Genomic DNA, 19,059 nt, shown 5'->3' on the forward strand with positions numbered 1-19,059 from the left:
TACTGCTTCATCCCTCCCACTCCCCCATCCCCTCAGAAACAAATACCCCAAAACAGTTGCAGAACTGCAGGAGTTATGATCATAAGATTACTTTTTCTTCTTCTTATCTTTTTTTTTTTTAATTAAAATATTTTTATTTCAGTACTTTATCACATATTAAGGAAGCTGCAAAAAATGCAGCTTTATTAAATAGTATTTACTGTTATACAAAAATCTCACATAGATGTCCATGAGGCTGAACACAATAGTGGTATTCTATGAGCTATTCCTTTCCTTTATAACTATATACCTTAGTTGGAATGATGGAGACTTTCAAGAAAAGAAATTTGACAGCAACTGAAGAAAGGGACTGGAAAACTATTGTCAGAAGAACGAAAACATGCGACAGCCTCTAGACCTCCTTGCTTCCTTATTTTAAAAGCACTTCTGCTTCAGTATTTTATTTGCCTCTCTGTTGTTCTTGATGTTGGAGGTAGTTCAGCACATAAAGGACAACTTGATAGCAGAAAATGTACTGATCCTGCAAAGGAAAGGAAATCACAGAACACGTGAAAAATGCTTGCACCACCCAAGCAATTCACTGGCACCTGCACTTCACAGGTGCACAGCACTTGATTTCAATACTATTTCTACAGTTATATAAAACCAAACAAATAAAAAAACCCACAGTGGAGAAATACGCAACCTCAAGACACATCCAGGCACTCCCCCGCCTGTATCTAAAGGTGTATTTTCTATGGGACATCTATCCTCCTTTCACACCAAAACCACCTCAAACAAAATAAGTGCTTTACAAGAGTAGAAAAGAAGACAGCGAGTGAACGTTAAGGTCTTGCATCAGTGTCAACTAATAGAGAATTCAGAAGACAGTGCAACTTCTGATCTTCATCTCAGTGACACAGGTGTTGGGGCTAACACATGTTTTGGGGTGCAAGGTGGGGATGATATGTTTGTGGTTTGGGGTTTTTTGGTTTGGTGGTTGGCTGGTGGTTTTTGTTTGGTTTTGATTTTGATTTTATTTTTTTTAACTCTATGATTTGACAGATTCTTTACATTCAAAGAAACAGTGCAGATTTTAACAAGACCTTACGATGTCCATCTCTATGGAAAAGTTAATTAACTCTACATCTAGATTGCTCCTAACACATTCATTAAACTTCTGGTTGAATATCTCCCCAAAGGAGATATTTCAAGACATCTTTGCTATTATCAGTGATTCATAGCAACTACAGTTAGGCCTTCTTTTCAGTTTGTAATGCAATTTTTAGCTAAAAAAGCTCAGGTGATGACCTCTACAACACATGCTTTTGAAGAAACTCCCAACATTTTTTTGTTGTTTAAAAAACCAGATCAAACCAGCACAACGTGTTAGAAATTGCACTGCTACTCACTAGTATACACCTCATTTGAGTCTCATGACACAATCGCTGCATTAGAGGGCACAAAGACGATCACTGCATGCATTAAAGTCTCCCGGCCCATCAGAGCTCGCATTGCAGTGTCTTTCCTTTCCTGCATACCTGGAGAGGTCAGACTCACCTCCGTCTGAACCATCCCGTGCCGCTGCAGCCGCATCGTGCGCACCAGGTCCGAGATGTCAAACTACCAAAACGAACAGAAAGTTAAACAGTCAAAAAAGCACAAACATGCAGATAAAGGAAACAGCCCCACCATCAAACCAAGGAATCCGACTAGGTACCCTGAATACTTCATAGTGAAACAAATAGAGCCCCTTGGTCCAACCTAACAAAACGTTTTTCATTTCCTCAGGTCTATAAACTTCTAGACATTTAGTGGGTGCTTAGAAACCCCACTGGGCTGAGCAGGACATAGCTCATCTTCACAGAATCACTGAATGGTTTGGGTTGGAAGGGACCTTAAAGATCATCAAGTTCCACCCCCTGCCATGGGCAGGGACACCTCCCACTATTTTCTCTACCAATTCACAAAAAGATTGTTACAGCAGGTCACTGAAGGACATAAATATAAGGGAGCTAGCACCCTCCTGTGGATCGCCCTGGACAGCATACCCCTGGTTGTGCTGCAAAAGTTAACTTACAAACCCCGGTCTCGGGCTGAGATGTTTGTACACTGAGTTTTTGATTAAGTTGACTAAACAGCTACTCTAGTCGGCTTCTAGCTGCCCTCCAGCAGTTCACAGATTTCTGACTGAGTTCCCTGACTCTCAGCCCTAATGCCGTTTACTGTGAAAGTTCAATTGAGCACATCCAGCCAGGCAAGGCAGAGATTTTAACTTTCCCTTCAATTGCCCAAGTCATCACGGCAACACACTATTGTTCCCAAGTCATCTGCCAGAAGTCTGCTACGGTAGGAGGTGTCCTTGCAACATACCCTAGAACAATGTTGGATTGCTGAGGTCTCAACAAACAGGACACTCAGCTAGATGACAAGTGGATGTCAGAGCTTCCTCCTCTCCATCAACAAAGAAACACTTCATGGGTATTGCTGTTTTACACCCCAATTTATGTTACATTAAGACACAGCCAGCATGCTACCCTCAAAAGCATAGCATATTCTTTAAACAACTGAATGGTTCCAATGGAACACATTTCCTGCAAGTCAAAAGCGCAGCTTAGCCCGTCCTCTTGGGTACTCACATCGAGGTCTCTGCTGATTAACCCCAGAACAACGTCTATACAAATCAGGGTCCCCGACCGTCCGATGCCTGCACTGCAGTGAGTTACGATAGGACCCGATTTGTGGACACGTCGCATGTAGGAGATAAAAGTAAGCAGGTCATCTGGTTGAGAAGGGGTGTCATGGTCAGGCCAGGCGATGAAGTTCAGATGGGAAATGTGCCGTACTTCACCTGTCTGAGGTTTAAAAACAAGAATAACAAAATGTAACACATAGGAAGAAGAAAAAGACAACAGGTAAAGTTCCCAAAGGAAAGAGTCTCAAAAGAGAGGGATTTGGCAAATGAAGGTGTTCTGATATTCAATAAAACAAGAGGAACTGTGAGCTAAGCTCAAAATAACCAGCAAGTAATGAAATTGCATGAGGTTCACTGTGCAGATGAAGCTGATCACACAAAGGAATGAACCAGCCAGACTGAATTATTTAGCGCATTTCATAGCCCTATATATGTGGCCAAAAGCACCCAAGGAGCCAAAATTTAGAATCTCACTAGCATAACAAAATAATCTCCTGTCCCAACTGCCTTCTCCTATAAAGGTCACAGAGCATCACAAGCTGCAAGGAGGAACAGCTGCCTAGTAATGATCACTGGGCAAAGAGAAGCAGCGCTGGGTTACTTCTTGATGCAGATATTGCAACTGAAAGCAGGCAAGACAGAACTATAAGGATAAAAATGCCACCACTCAGAAAAAAAATCTCATCATGCAGAACCAGTTCCACTTACCTGAATCTCTTCCAGCTGCAGCACTCTAACAATAAAGCCCTTCAGCTGCTGGAGTCTTACAAGAGCCAGCCGGAGTCTATCCGTTATCATGGTGGTTTTATTGAGTACATCTGGCCAGTAACGCTGGCATTTGATCTTTTCTCCTTCAACCTCCTGAGTCATCATGGCAATCACAGTACAGTTTTGCTCCCAAACCATTTGCCAGAAATCTGCTACAGTAGTAGGGAGAGGTCCTTGACACGCAATGTAAACGAACTCTTCGTTCCCCACGGGCATGCGAATGAAGCTGGCGTTGATGTACCCACCTTCGTTCCCCAGAGGTACTCTGGTGGTATCATCTGCAATCCCCACACAACAGAAATACTTCAGTGTTATGCCTGCACACAATTAGACCTTCACACTACAGAGATGCTGAGCCTTGCACCCTCACATACTACTTATCTCCAAAGGTGCTTCCAGATCTTACTTTAAAAAAAAAAAAATCACAATACTTGCTTTAGGATACTAATCAGTACTTCTTTTTGAATAAAGAAAAAGATGGCTAGGGAAGAAATCTAAATCAGCAGACAGGCGGGATACATGATTTGAACTGCAGCTCCTCTGAAACTCTGAGGTTGATTATTTCTTACTCAGCAGTAACCCCTCTCAGTTCCCACTTCTCCTCCACCCATCTCCCAGATGACAAACTCAGTTTTCTGACAGGAAGTTTACTGACAATAGTATACATGTCTGTTTTTCCAACTTTACACGGGTAAAACTAAAAAACCTGCGCTGAGCTCCATATGTAGATCTCATTTAAGACACAGGGTCTGCTGAAACAACTGACCAATCTATGAACATCCATCCCTACCTACTACAGCAGTCTATTGCTCACCGATCTTTACAGATGCTTGATTTAAATGTGTAGGAAAGGAGCGGCAGATTTTTTTCCATACTCAATGGCAGAACTAGGATTGGGAATCAAACCACCTCACTTCTGATCCAATTCATCTGACATTACAGGTGTTGACAAAAGAGCAGGTTAGCTAGGACTTACAAGGAAGTATGTTTTTATATCTGTTCTTTTTCCTGTTCTCCTTTGCTTGTCCAATCAAACACTGATCCAAAGGTTTTAACTCCTGAAGGTTCTGGAAAGAAGAAGTTACACGTGGATTAGAAAGCACTGAACGGTAATAAGCATTAAGAGCAGCTATAGAACCAGGTCTTTAACAGACACAAACATAAAAAAAAATCCTGATCAATTCAGTTGCAGGAAGGAATCTAATTTCATATGGCTGAGAAAATACACCACCTTGAAACAACACCAAAAAACCCATTACCCAGTAAATATTTGATCTCATTCTCCCAAATAAAAGATCGTATAACATAGTTAACTTAGGACTTTGGAAAGGCTGTTTTCACATTCTGCAGCTAGATTTTGCAGCCTTTATCTTGTCTATGCCTGCTACTGTCATATTCACTTGGTAATTTACCAGAAGTAAGAATGATGGAAACACACGTTTGAATTGAACTCCTGGTTCAAACTAATCTTACCTCTCAGCAGCTAGTGGAGGGAAGGCAGAGAAGTCTTTGGTAAAAGAAGTCTTTTCATCCCTTCAGAGCTGCAAACCACAGAGCTGTGGTATTTAAGCAGTGGCAGTGATGAACCATCCATTCTATTTCTAACTGTTTCCTACTAGACCAAAAGGACTTCAAAGAACAAATAGTTACTCACTTCAATCTCTTTAGAAGGCACTCCCTGTTCCAGCAATCCACGCAACATTCTGATCACTGACTTCAATTTGGCTCCTGAGTACTTGCCTCCAGGGACCACAGTCACAGTAGGGAATGTAGAGATCTCTTCACTTGTCACTAAAGGGAAATCTAGCAGAACAAGACTGATTGATATAAATATAAATAAAAAAAATAAAAGGGAAAAATAAACTAAGGAAATGTCAACCGCAGTGCAATGCTGGATTTCCTTGTTACTCTTCACCACTGTGCTACCTGTTTTCTCTAGAATCCCTCCACGCAGCCAAGAGAATACACAGATGTGCTCTCGGTTTGACAGGCAAAACAGAATTAACTAACAAAACCAGCACGACACATCAGCTTTGATGAACTGAAGAACAAAGGGAGCATTTTCCTGAACTCCCAATAAATACACTGGAATAAACTTCAAATACATTTAAAATGTAAGTTCTTTAAAACTGATGAATGTACATAGGGATGAATTCAGAACTCTCCACTCAAACATCACAGCCTGTGACTTTGTTTTTAGCACTTATACTCAACATGTCTTTCAAGCAGCAATCTTAAAATGTGTTAAATACTTTCCCCCCCCCCAATAAAGCTTGCTTTCTATCAGGCCTTAGTGTTTCTCTGAAGCACAACAAAATTAATAAAGCAAGAGCCTCTCTGGTATCACAACTACAAGTGTCCTGAATTGACTTAGTCGAAAGGTTTACATGGATTATCCTTTTCTTCTTTTAATGAATACAGAGAAAAGGCTGCTGTGTATGAATTTGAAGAGATGACATTTCTAATGCTGTCTCAAAAAGTAAAGACTGATTTCTGCCAAACACATCACAGTGAGTAGTGTTCCACTCTGCCACGGTGAGCAACAGTGGAAGAGTCAAGAGAAAGAAAAAATGTTGCCTAGTCTGAGCAAGGAGTAGCCAGTATGTGAAGCACATAATATATCGATCTGGTCATGGTCAAACCACACAAACCATCTATATTATTACAGTTTTTGTCAGATAGATTCTATGGAAGAAAGCAGCTCAGCTGCTTTCAACTCTACAACTAGAGGGCCAACATTGCCAATACTTGCTCCTATTAACTCTCACACGTTAATTTCACAAAGCTGTAAAGATCCTCTCCAGTGGGTTGCTGAGCTGTCAGATTTCCCATTATACCTGTCATTATAACATCAAAATATACCCAGGACATTTTAAAATTCCCTTCTGACGTTTTGTCTACTTAAGGTGATCCTTGGTTTTCCACTTATTATTTGTTGAAGTTCTTGCCTTTGTTGACACGTTCCTGGCTGATTGATTCAATCGGCAGTTCATCACTTCCCCACGTGATTTCATCTTCATCTGCTTGGCTCAAGGGAGGTTGCGGAGGAGATCTATCGAGGACAAGGTATGGAAGTAAGAAAGAACGCCTAGAGATATCCAACATATTTGCAATCTAATAAAAAATTACCACAAAGTAATTTACAGCTACAAGTATTTCTGGACTGAATCCACACCAGTCATCTCAAAACACTCCCGTTTTTTTCCTTTTTTAAATCTCCAGTGGGAATTTGAATAAGGTGACAGTGGAGAAAGAGCCAGGAAGACAAGAATCTAGTAGTAACCACCACTGCATCTACTTTTCAAAGGATAAGCAGTCCAATAGCATCCAATAGCAGATTTGTATCATTCTCTATTTCACTACCTATACACTAGAATATCTCTTTTCAGTTGTAGGTTTTCTAGCTTTGATGAAGATGGTGATAAATGTATAAACATTTTAGGTCATAGTGTGACTGCTTGCGCCAAATCTCAACCCGAAACTTCCCAGAAACTTAATCAAAAGATAAAAAGATGTATATACACTTTGACTGAAGCTTCACTTCGACTAAGGACTAAAATTATTCAGCAGAGAAGAATGATCCTGGGAATTTCCAAGATTCAAAATGGCTTAAAGGGATAGCTAGTAACTTGGCCAGGCATATCCTTAGTTTTCCATGTGGAAAAAAAAAGTCCCAAGCGCTCAAATAGGAACAGATGGACCATTGACACGATATGGTTTAGTTTCTGTCCTCTAAAACCAGAAAAAGTAACATTAATGAAGCTTGTAAAGATTCCAACTGAAGATGGCATTGTTTGAATGCTTTCTTCCCATGCAAGTACCAAATAGTTAATACAATGCTAATTAAGTTATTTGGAACCATCTGAACACAGCCCAGCTCCTTGTTACAACCACGTATCAAAGGAATAGACTAGGGCATGGTAAACCACACAAAACTGACTAGTATTCAGGCAAATTATAACCTTTTAAATAAGAACAGACAGAGAGCAATTCAACAAGATATTGCACAGATATTTCATTGGTCTGTTCTGGTTTGAGGCTATTGTGTTTTGTTTTAGGATTTTTATTTTTTTTTTTCCTTTCTCATTATAACATATCTCTGTTCAGAGCTTCAGACTTCCCAGGTTTGCTTTCAAGGAAGACTAGAAAAGAAATCCTACCTTTCTGGCATCGCTTTCACTTCACAGTAGTCTTCACAACCATTGACATGTGCTGGCTAGTGGAAGAAATAGTTCAAAACACATTAAAGGACATAGTTATAACACTCGGCCACTGCAAATTTTAACCAATTAACAGCTATATGGATTACTTGTGAAGGGGACTAAGTTCAAAGCAGCACATAATGAAAGTCTTTCCTCTTTCAGACATCTCATTAACCCAAAATAACAGAGGATGAGAATAATGAACACTTAGAAAGAGGCTCTACTGTTCCAAGGCCAAAAAGCTTGGACTCACAGCAGCAGTAAAGCCATCCAAATTTTCTCCAGTTGACTTTTTTTTTGTTTCTAATACTTAAAAACCCTTGATGAGACAAATTGGACGGTGAAAACTTCAGCCTCCTTTCAAGCCAGCATTCCTGTGTAGGACAGATCAGGGCTTTACCTCTAAATGGTGGGTTCTCCTGGATATGCCCTCCTCTGTAGACAACAAGGACTCAGCATTTTGATCCTCCTTTCAAGAAAAACTCTCCAAAACCATTTATACTTAACTAAGCCAGTTTGTAAGTTGCCACTGACATACTCAGCGAATTTTACATTTGGATCTCCTAGAGATCAGATTCCCAGTCTGCCTCCCAGCTCTACAAACTGGGCAGAAAGCCGCAACGGCCAGGATGTGCTGGATAGACAGAGTTCTGCTGATCTGAAACAGGAGACAAAAGCTGGGCATCTAGTGACTGATGTAAACCAGGACATGCAATAAGGTAGGGTAAACCACACAGAGAAGTTATTCACGTTAACGAACACATCCTAGCAAAAAAATGAGAGGAAAAGAAAGCCCAAATTGACATTTTGGCCAGCTAAGTCTACATTCATTGTGACTGCTTCTTTTCTTTGAGCAGGAGTCAAGGAAACCTTTTAGATTGAATGCCTGAAATAATGTTAACCAGGTAGTTTATTATCACCCCTTTACAAAAAGTTCTTGGGCTTTATATGAGTAACAGTGTACAGTAACTCTATGCTTTGTTCCCTTGTGTAATTAATTTATGATAGAATAATCATACACTATTTCAAAAATAAATGTTGCTACACAATTTACAGCTATGACTGACAAAGATATTTTCATTTAAAAGATATTTAAAGTTATTTCCACAAGTCCTATGACAATAAGGAAAACAATAAATGGAAAGAGTGTCTGAGAAAGCAAAATCAGCAGACCTATGTCTGCCAGCTTCTTGCCATCTCACCTCTGAAAAATCTTCAGGTAAAGATGACCCATCACAGTCTGTGTCTTCAGACTTATCTTCTGTCAGCTTTCCATTCATTTCTACTGGAACAGGAAAATCAGGAGATACAGCATCACACTGAAAGATGCCCAAGAGTCATCTTCTGACAGCTGTGAATCCTGCCACCCCTGCCTGGCACTGCCCAGGGAACACAGGTGCCAGCACATGCAAGAAACGTCCTTTACGTCCCTTTGCTACTCGTGTGTTGGGAAGGAGGGCTGACTGCACAGGATAATCAGACTTTCCTTCTTTGTCACTAGAACAGCTGCCATCACATGCGAGGTTGGTTGCACAGGTAACAGAATAATGGATGGACAGGCTGGTGCTAGAAGTTATCAGATTCTCACATTAACAGTGTTTCTGCAGTTCAGTCCCATTTAGACCAGCAGTAGGTCTAAACCAGGATTCTACATCCTCTTGATCTTAACAGGACCTAATTAAGATGTGCCAGATAAAGTCTGACTTGGACCTGACTGCTGCAGTAGTTCTCTGCTGCCCTGTCTTACGGATTCAATGCATCTTCAGTTGCAAAGGCCAGATCCTCACTAGAAAAAAATGGAAGTAGTGGAGCTCCAACGAGGTTCTGACTGTGCCAGGATCTCAGTGTTCCCCAATTTCTAACATAATTGCCCAGGGCAGTGGTGGAGTCACCATCCCTGGAGGGGCTCAAGAAACGTGTAGATGTGGTGCTTGGGGACATGGGTTAGTGGGTTGGGTGGGGTTGGGTTGACGGTTGGACTTGACAATCCTTGAGGTCTTTGACAACCTGAATGATTCTATGATTCTGTGATAATGACCAATGACAATAACTCAATGGACCTGAAGAGCAACAAAAGAGCTGAAATACTTTTTGGTCAGCGTATCTTGAGTTCTAGAAGGATCCTCTACAGGAGTAGCAAGCATCTTGCTTGAACATTTGGAGCATACATACATAGAGTGACACCACAGAGGAACTACAAATCCTACTCCACACCAAATTTCAGTTAATAACAAGTGCAGCTGAGGAGACGGAATGAAGGAAAAGAAACGTGTAAAAACAGAAGCAGGTACTGAAAAAAATAACCAGTTTTTCTAAAAGAGACAAAGCATGTTGGCAAATTGTTTGGTTTTGAGAGATCTCAACACATTTCCAAGTGGTGCTATCTGCAGTCAAGGAGATGTTGAAATGCTCCAGCATTCCAACCTGACTGTAGCTGCAGAACCAGGTACCTGCACAACATGAATTCCACTCAAGAGACAATTCCAGAATGGGATTAATTTTCCCAGATTAATCAAAGCAAAATCCAGTTTTATCCAACCAGAACTTGACTTATTAAATTGCATCTGAAGCTGAGTGGAATCAGCAATCATTTGTCTGTGTTCTGCTTGGGAAACTTTCAGCTCACAGATCAATTCAATGCCAAATCTCCCTCTTGCCAAATCAATCGTTTACTCAGCACCTTGCTTCAAGAAGCATTTTGCTGTTAATGATACATTTTTTTAATGGCTCACAGTACCTGGCAGGTGATCTTCTGATGTGGTCTTCTTGAGATGTAGAAGGCTCTGAGCCTCTGAAGTTTTATTGTTACTATTTAAGAGGTTCTGGGCTTCCTCATCTACAACATCCAACAGATACTGGACAACTTCATTGTGATCATCCTCATCATAATACTCATCATCTGCAACCTCTGTTTCTAAAGAGAAATAGTATAAAATGACAAGTTTTCCCAATATAGGATATTCTAGGGGCAAAAAACTGAAAGGGGAAGACACTATGGATTATTTCTAGCTATTATAATGGCTTTCCTTCATCTGTCTCTAACACGGAATCCAGTTTCCATAAATCTACTTCCAACATCAACTAATTCCTTTACAGCAGAGCACACGACTTGGAAATGACCTTCTAAAACTGACTGCCAGCCTAACAGTCACTTATTTCAGCCTATTCAACAGTACCTTGATTCTCTTGTACTTACGAACTAAAGACTGAATAATGCTGTCCCCCATCTCACCACCTCTTACCTGATTTGTCAATGTGTTTAGAAAAATCTGATATTTGACTGGTAAAGCCAAGGGAAAGTGCATCTCCAGATCCTGAGAGATTCATCAGTCCTTTCACGGGATGGATGCTGTTTTCTGTATTTGCTTGAGAAGGTCCTAGGATGCCATTGCCATTTATCTAAGAAAGCAAAGAACAGTACAAATTCACGTAAAGAGTCTGACACATTTTGTTGAAGCAGCAAGCAATCCTTAAAAAGTTCACCACTCTACTTAGCAACAAGTAAAAAACTGGATTCACATCATATCTCATCTGAGATAGCTTGGTGACGGGTAGCCAGCATTCTACTTGTCATTTGGCAGCTTTTAGGTGCTAGAAATTTCACATGAAAAGAGCAAATATAAAAATTTTAAAGCAACTAAGAAAAAAACACCATATGGTGATGAAGAAGCAACCACTACAAAAGAACACACAGTGGGTTTTAGCCTTATTATAACCTCTGTGAAACGTACGCAGGCTTTAATACTTTTGGTCTCACAACATTCCATTTCTCAGAAGAAACCAAGGGGGGAAAAAAGAAAGAGTAACATGCAAGCATCTGCAGGAACTGTGAACAGAATGGAGGTTTCTGGATCATAGCCTCGCATCCTTCTCAGAAAACCATTTATTCAATAAAGCAGTCCCAAAGAAAGAGAAGATAAATTAAAAAAAACTTGCTTATTTATTGTGATCACTGCTTATTCAAATCAACTGACAACAGTGGATTTGCATACTTTCATTAACAGACTGTTTAATCAAATTATTTATTTTTAAAAATATGTGTAAAGTAGGTTTTTCTCCCATTAATGAAAATATGCACAAGAGAAGAATATTTACCTTGGGCCCATAAGCATCAGCTGTCTGTTCTGTTTTATCACAGGGATCACCACAGGAACAGCCTAAACAAAAATGGAAAAAACAACAACTTCACAGCAACTTTTTCATGGAAACTAAATTAGCCCCTGTTAATTATGTTTGTAAAAGAAACAAGGTATTTAATATTATGTTACGAAATGAGTAACATTTCTACCTGCTTGATTACTGGGCACTGCCAAACCTACGTGAGATGGACTGTACTTGATAACGGCTTTTTGAATGTTACATCGCATGGAATCAGAGAGCGTGAATACAAGTAACCAACCTTAAGCAAAGAGAAGTGTTAATAAATAGCTTAACAACATGCAGTGGAAACACATGCACCTTTGGGAAACGGCGTGATTCCCTTTCCCTTGAAATGTACAAAATACAACCCTGCAATCAATTGTCACCATGGTTTTCTTAATTTATTTATTTTGAACATCATCTGTCATCCGAGTCTTTGTTCAAAAGTACCTTTTTCCTTCTGGGTAAAGAAGAGCGTGGTATTATGATATCACAGCACACTGCCTAGCCTGGATATCCCATTATTTGTGTAATAAATTAGCCTAAGTGAAATCAATAGATGCTCTACACCGAGCTACTAGCGAAGTTCTGGATTTTCATATACACTATGCTTTTACAAGCAAAGAAAGTTGTAGGTTAAATAACTGAAGGCTGAGAGTAACATTGTACCTTGTCATGAGCCTATGCACGACAAATCACCTACAGGCAGGGTCTTTTAAGTGGTATCCTCCAAGATTCAGTTACAGGGCTTGTTCCTAATGTATATCTCGACTGAGATTACTGAAACAAAATGTGTAGCAAACTCATAAAATGTGTGAGAAACACTGAACTGCAAGAGTTGCAATAATGTCATCAGGCAAGATCGATACTCAAAGTTATCTAAATACATTAAAGGAAGTTGCACCAGGGGAGGTTTAGGCTGGATATTAGGAAAAATGTCTTCACTGCAAGAGTGATGAGGCATTGGAACAGGCTGCCCAGGGCAGTGGTGGAGTCACCATCCCTGGAGGGGTTCAAGAAACGTGTAGATGTGGTGCTTGGGGACATGGGTTAGTGGGTTGGGTGGGGTTGGGTTGACGGTTGGACTTGATGATCCTTGAGGTCTTTTCCAACCTGAATGATTCTGTGATTCTATAACAAGACCATGATGAATGAAGACAAATGCAAAGTGACACATTCCAAAGAAAACCAAATGCTTAAGATGGTAAATAACCACGTAAGCAGTTGTTCTGCACGTGAGCAGGTGGGAAAGGATCCTGAGTCTAAGTGAACGAGGTGCTAGTTAGCAAAACAAAGTTAATCTCACTCGAGAGGTATTAATGCTGTCTACACAACCTTGGAAATAATTCTTCCTGTCTGCCTGGTGCTGGTGAGCTTCACCCAACGCCATGTGTATGGCCAGAAGCCCCACACTTGAAGAGGAAAACAGCCGGATGTGAAGAAATTGGAGGGGAGCAATAAAATCAGTTTGGCTCCTTTGACCTTGAAAAAGAGAAGACCAATGGGAGACCCGAAGCCCTTTCAAATGTAATAAATTGCTATTTTTATGCCCAGTCAGAGGAAACATCATTATTGACTAATTTTTATTTTTTTTAACTCCTTGAAAGACTTGGGCTTGATATTAGGGAGAATTTCTAAACTACAAGAGAAATGGTATCAGAAAGAGACTACTGTTGATTCTCTTAGTGGAGCTTTCAAAAGAAAGATTGAGCGTACAGCTGCTGGAGCTGATCTTAGTACGTGGAGTTCTAGTGCAGCCCTTGGACTAGGACGGTATCTCGAGGCCCATATCAGTTCCTTCATTTTTCTAAACATGTGCATTTCACTTGCAATAAATAAGCAAGCATATCTTACCATTAGCTTTCACTGGCCATGGGTTTGAGCTATCGGTGCTTTTGGATTTTGGAAGTACTGGATGACCATCTCTACCAAAAGAAACATTTACAGATATTTTTATTTAAAAAAAATAATGGTAACAGTATATATTTACATTAATATGTGATGATCAGTAAAACTGCTAGTTGTGCTTTCTACTACAACAGTTCTGGAATACTTAAAATATTCAATAAGAGGGTTTAAGCACTGGTAGTTAGGTTAGTTCCTACTTCAGGGAGAACCAGCTCGATTTTCCTTCTAGGTTCTGACAAAAAGACTCAACCTCACAGTCTCAGGACTTTGCAACTCCTTCCCCTTCTGAGATAAAACAGAGTGGGAAGAAGAAAGGGAGAGAGGAAGCAAATAATGGCAGGCATGTCTGGAAGACTTCAAAAATGAATTAGATGTTTCAGTTCCAGGCAAATATTAGAAATAAGTAATCTGGATAGTATTGCAGACTGCTGTCTGGCCATAAAAGCAGCAGCAGGGATCAGTGAAAACACAGTGGTTCTGTGCCATAGAATTTTGACATCCACTGGTGTGCTGGGACATCCATGGGACAGCAGAACTAGTTAAGCACAAAACAACATTTCACCTCCTTTCATGACTATAGAACCCTCCGTAGCAGTTTTAAGAAAAGGAGTAATTGCATGTAAATAACCTGGTGTCATATTTTGTAAATGATAATTTTGAACACTTGTACTTCCTCGCTGAAAACAGCCTTGTCTTCCCAAGAAACACAACCCACAGCAAGTAGTAAGGACCCTTCTGCTTCACTGAAGCACAAAACCTGCAAATTTTTTTTGTGATCTCTTTTGTGCCATCAAGTCCTGGACAACATGCCACCTAGTAACTACTCTGATGAATTAGTTGTCATACCAGGAACACGTTTTACCCATACACTCATACAATCATGCGAGAAAAAGCAAAAAGTACAGGGAGTCATTTGTTTTCAAAACATACCTGGTTGCTTTGAGCACCACTTTAGGAAGGGATGTTTCCAGCATTCTTTTGGCTTCTTTCAGAGTCCTTCCCTGTGTGCTTACTCCATTAATGTAATTGATAATATCTAGGGCACGGAGACTCCCCTCTCTGGCAGCAACTGATTCGGGGTGAATGTCACTAACGTACACAACTTGGTAAAGGCTGTCATGACCTCCTGATAATAACAAACCTTTGTAGGGAGGAAAAAAAAAAAAGCATCAAGTGCTTTCTTTGTAACTAAAGGGAAAAAATTTCTCACGAGAGCAAAAAGCAGTTTACTTAGTATACTGCTGTGTTACCTAGCTGCTCCTCGTGGCACGTGAGTGTAATATCAGGCAGTAAATGAGGCATCACTGGCATCTTGGGTAACTCCAAAACGCGCCCCAACACCAATCTGACAGTCTTTGGGGCAGCGCGGAGAAAGTTTACTGCATCAGTATGACTCATGTTCGTGACGTCAATGTTATTCACCTGCAAAGATAAAAGCAACAGAGATCTCTGTGTTAGGTTTAAGAAAAACAGCATTACTGCAGAAACAATTACTACTGCTCCTGCTGTTGACATTTGACATTGAAGCACAAAGGATGATCAACAAGAGCTGCAGTTCACCATAGTTGTGCAAGGAGACAGAGCACATACACTTAACTGAACTTTTGCAAGTGAACACACAAGTTTACAGTCCAAATGTCAAAATATGAACCAATCTGAAGGTGTATTATTCTATTGTTCCCATTTAAAAAACAGGAATGCTATAACTGCATAAGCCAAGACCTGAAAGTCTGACTCCCAAACTAATCCAATTTGACTAGTATTTGCCTTTTAAGGTTTAACAGTACAGCAGTGCTTCCATGCCCTGATCTCATGGTGACATGCACGCGCTCTGCGTAATGCACTTTGTCACTACTGCTCAGTCCCCCTAAGCCCAAATGCAAGCTTTCCATCGATCTGAAACAAATACTATGATGACGAACATCTGTACTACACAATACGTACCCGGTAAACTCTTCTACAGCAAATCTCTTAAAATTTCTTTCCTACCAATGTGCTAGCCATGCATGCATTTGACCAACAACTCCACATATTTGAGCAACCATCTTATTTAATAAATGAACACTTTTCTCTTGAAAACACTTTTTGCTGTCAGGAATAGTGGTTGCACACACGCCTAGCTGTGGGACACACCATAACTCCTTTCAGCAATCTTCTCACGTTTCCTCCTTGTATCTCTTTTGTCTGAGTGCTATTAAATGATGTGTCTCAGAACATGCATGTCTGTGTTCCTTTATCACATTTACTCTGGCCCACAACAGAATTTTTTTTTTTTTTTTTTAAATTGACTCAGAGTTGTCATTTTCATGCAATCCCTGTATCTGGAAATGTTAATTCTCTCACTTTGATAAGTCGGTCTCCAGGTCGTAGTCTCCCGTCGCTTTTGGCAGGATCCTGAACGATGTCGTGGATGTAGCAGCCAACACTATCGCTACCTTTGGTCACCGTAAAGCCTAGACTTCCCTTCTCTGACTTGGTCATGGTGACTTGGAGCTCCACCTCCTGGGGGAGGAAAATAGCACTTTACAGCACAGACAAGCAATTTGAACTCTTCACTGAATTTAAGACAGTTAGAAGCAGACAACTGATTCACCTACTGGTTTAAACGGAACACAAGCCTGGAAAAGTACCAAGATGTGTCTTGGCAGGCTCAGCTTAGCCGCTTCAAGTAAGCACCTCTAATGAATTCAGATGGACTACTGTTTTGAATGGAGCTAATTTTGGGCCAAATTGTGAAGGTACATGGCAAAACTGACAACTTATTTTACCCTCAAGTATCTGCCATATAGAGAAAAGGCTCTGTATTTTTTCCAGACAACACACCAGGAATTATTCAACTCAAGAAAGTAGGTGAACATATTTTCCTACGATGAGATACAATACCATAGCTTATCTTGGAACTGAACACATGAACATGTTTCGCTTATTTCAATTTGCACAAATTTTGACTTGAAAAATACAGAAAAACCTCTGAAGGGATGAAGAAAAAGACAGTTTGTTTTTTCTCCACACGGAGTATGCACTAGAATAGCTTTGTAACCTCAAAGACCCTCACAACTGAGACATATCAAGGCTCAATTTTCTTCTTTTTTTTTTTTTTTTTTTCTTCCAATCTGTGACTAGATTACGTGAGGATATGGAAGCAAAATCCCTTCTGATAGGCAACACATTTCTGAGGAGGCAAGAAGCTATCTCAGAAGAGTCCTAAAAACATGCTGCATTTTGTGGCAGAGCAGAAAGTCTTCAGGATTCATAGATACAAATGCAGCAAAGAAGAGGGTCTCCTGATGTCCCTGCTGCCTTGAGTCATCCTCTGATCTCTGAACAATCACACAGAAAACTAACAGGGCAGAAGCAAGATATCTGCCATTTAAGCTTCGCCTGAGTACATGGTTTAGAGGCAGGTAAATATTTGATGCCAAGTTTTGCAGGCTGAAGTGACACACAAAATAAACATATACATATCTACCTGCGTACACATGCATGCCTCTGCATTCCCAGAGAGAAATATATATCAGCTCCTCAGCAGCCCAGGCAGAAAATGCCTCCAGACATTTGTACGAGCAGCCCCAGTTCAGCGGGGACGAACGGCACACCCCCAGGTTAGTGCAAAAGTATAAACTGCAACTACCCCACTTGTAAATTAACATGCCTAACTTCTATCCAGTCGCTCCCAATACCATGGCTAAAACAACTTCCAGCAAAAGGTACATTGATGCTACGGGGAGACAGAAATAGTAAATTACTGGCTCATATTCTTCAGCATTTTTTTCCAACTGGCTGAGTAAGGAATCTGTTCCTCCCAGGTGCGGAGTCAGCTCAGAAGCAGCAGTAGCGTAACAGTCATTGATTAAAACGCAGGTGGTAACATCAGGAACAGTTCTACAGGTTGGGATCAATGGCAAATCCAATGGCAAATCACTGCAGATAAACAAGCAAAAAACAAGGATCAGCTTGCACAACGTGACTGTCACCCAGTAAATGAATACATGAAACAATACTGCCCTTATGCAGATCTGAAATCCTAAACAACAAAAAAAAAGCATTTCTAGGAATAGGTCCAATGAGCTATTTTTCTAAATACCTTCTGCAATATTACAAGAATCATTATAAACAGGATACCTGTCCTGAAGTTCTGACTTGCTAGGAGCTTCTTGATCAGAATACAAGACGGTGCGAAGAGCCTCCTCCTGAACACCGTGTGCCTCGTACTGACCACGTGTCTGTGTCACAGCTTCATCCGAGCTCTGGCACAGGGTAGAACTCCAGGCAGGGCCCACCCGTGCTGACGAGTCCATCATCTCCTCATCACCACTCCTGCTGCTGTTGCTGTAGCTGTCTCTTCTAGAGGAAGATGTCAGCCTTTTCTCGCTCAGATCAGGAGTTTCATTTTCATCTGAGCTGTCACCTTGTTCTCCATTTGATGGACCAGAAGCTTCTCTGCTGACATCTGGAAATACTTGTTGGAGTGAATGGATGGGAGTCTACAGAGAGCAAGGACATTTAACTCAGCAAACTCCACTTTTGATGACAGAAGAAAGCTGCAAAGACTGCATAAAATTACCAAAAGCAATTAGTCAGCGGCTTCTTCCATTTAGACATTGCCTCAACTGGGTAAACCTATCATAGCACAGTTTCACCAAGTTCAATGCAACTTGCCCAAGACAAAGCAGGCAAAAAACCTGCCAATTCATCTAAGGAAAACAAATGTACTCTTGGCTTTAGCCTCGGAGAGCCTAAGACAGATACTCTTAAGGTACGACCAGCAGTCATCCAGGCAATGACCATGAAATCCCTTCCCACCAGAACACACTGCTGACAGTGCAACTGAAGACAAACTAATCTCACACAGGAGGGAAACAGGGAAGCTTTGGAACAAAAAGCTACATAACAGACTACAAATTTTAATTTCGCTTATATTTGTATTTGTACATTTAAGTTTCTGTTATCAGACTTAATTTTTTTTTACTGTTTGAAAATTATTATGGAAAGCCTACTTCTCAGGCAAGCTCCCCTCTACATTCTCTTTTGCTGGAACACATTTAATTTCCACTTCTTCCAAGCATCCGAAAATGGCCTTCTGCTCTTTCGGTTTACTTATTGAAGCATTCTGAAAATATTCTTTGGGACACTTCTTATTTCCAGTAAGAAAACAGGGCAAACTCTTCCCTGGTTTTACATGCACCAAAACCAGACAGATTGCTGTTTCACAGAGTATTCTTCGGACACGTTACAGAAATATCCAATTTCTATTTAAGATCAACTTCAAACCGTTGGGTTACAAAGAAACCCCCACCTCAGAAACAAGGTATTAAAGCAACCTTCAGTATCTTAAGCCACAAAATGAAAAAAAAACCTAATTTTTTT

The 19,059-nt window shown here is 40.5% G+C and overlaps 1 protein-coding gene across 1 annotated transcript in view; it reads right to left on the reverse strand.

The window, feature by feature from the left end:
* Positions 1 to 439: 439 nt before the first annotated feature.
* PTPN13 (protein tyrosine phosphatase, non-receptor type 13 (APO-1/CD95 (Fas)-associated phosphatase)) overlaps positions 440 to 19,059 on the reverse strand; it is a gene marked incomplete at its 5' end in the record, with an annotated part of 38,510 nt that continues 19,890 nt past the window's right edge. Inside the window, 18 exons of the mRNA XM_010074174.1 lie at positions 440 to 520; positions 1,540 to 1,602; positions 2,619 to 2,834; positions 3,383 to 3,720; positions 4,419 to 4,509; positions 5,097 to 5,245; positions 6,391 to 6,494; positions 7,603 to 7,658; positions 8,847 to 8,929; positions 10,382 to 10,558; positions 10,887 to 11,043; positions 11,740 to 11,801; positions 13,639 to 13,709; positions 14,623 to 14,833; positions 14,943 to 15,114; positions 16,036 to 16,194; positions 17,439 to 17,613; positions 17,815 to 18,176. Of these exons, the coding sequence (XP_010072476.1) occupies positions 440 to 520; positions 1,540 to 1,602; positions 2,619 to 2,834; positions 3,383 to 3,720; positions 4,419 to 4,509; positions 5,097 to 5,245; positions 6,391 to 6,494; positions 7,603 to 7,658; positions 8,847 to 8,929; positions 10,382 to 10,558; positions 10,887 to 11,043; positions 11,740 to 11,801; positions 13,639 to 13,709; positions 14,623 to 14,833; positions 14,943 to 15,114; positions 16,036 to 16,194; positions 17,439 to 17,613; positions 17,815 to 18,176 (2,727 nt within the window). The remainder of the gene's footprint in view (positions 521 to 1,539; positions 1,603 to 2,618; positions 2,835 to 3,382; positions 3,721 to 4,418; positions 4,510 to 5,096; positions 5,246 to 6,390; positions 6,495 to 7,602; positions 7,659 to 8,846; positions 8,930 to 10,381; positions 10,559 to 10,886; positions 11,044 to 11,739; positions 11,802 to 13,638; positions 13,710 to 14,622; positions 14,834 to 14,942; positions 15,115 to 16,035; positions 16,195 to 17,438; positions 17,614 to 17,814; positions 18,177 to 19,059) is intronic.

This window comes from Pterocles gutturalis, unplaced genomic scaffold (assembly GCF_000699245.1).
Source record: "Pterocles gutturalis isolate BGI_N339 unplaced genomic scaffold, ASM69924v1 scaffold7302, whole genome shotgun sequence".
Taxonomy (NCBI): domain Eukaryota; kingdom Metazoa; phylum Chordata; class Aves; order Pterocliformes; family Pteroclidae; genus Pterocles; species Pterocles gutturalis.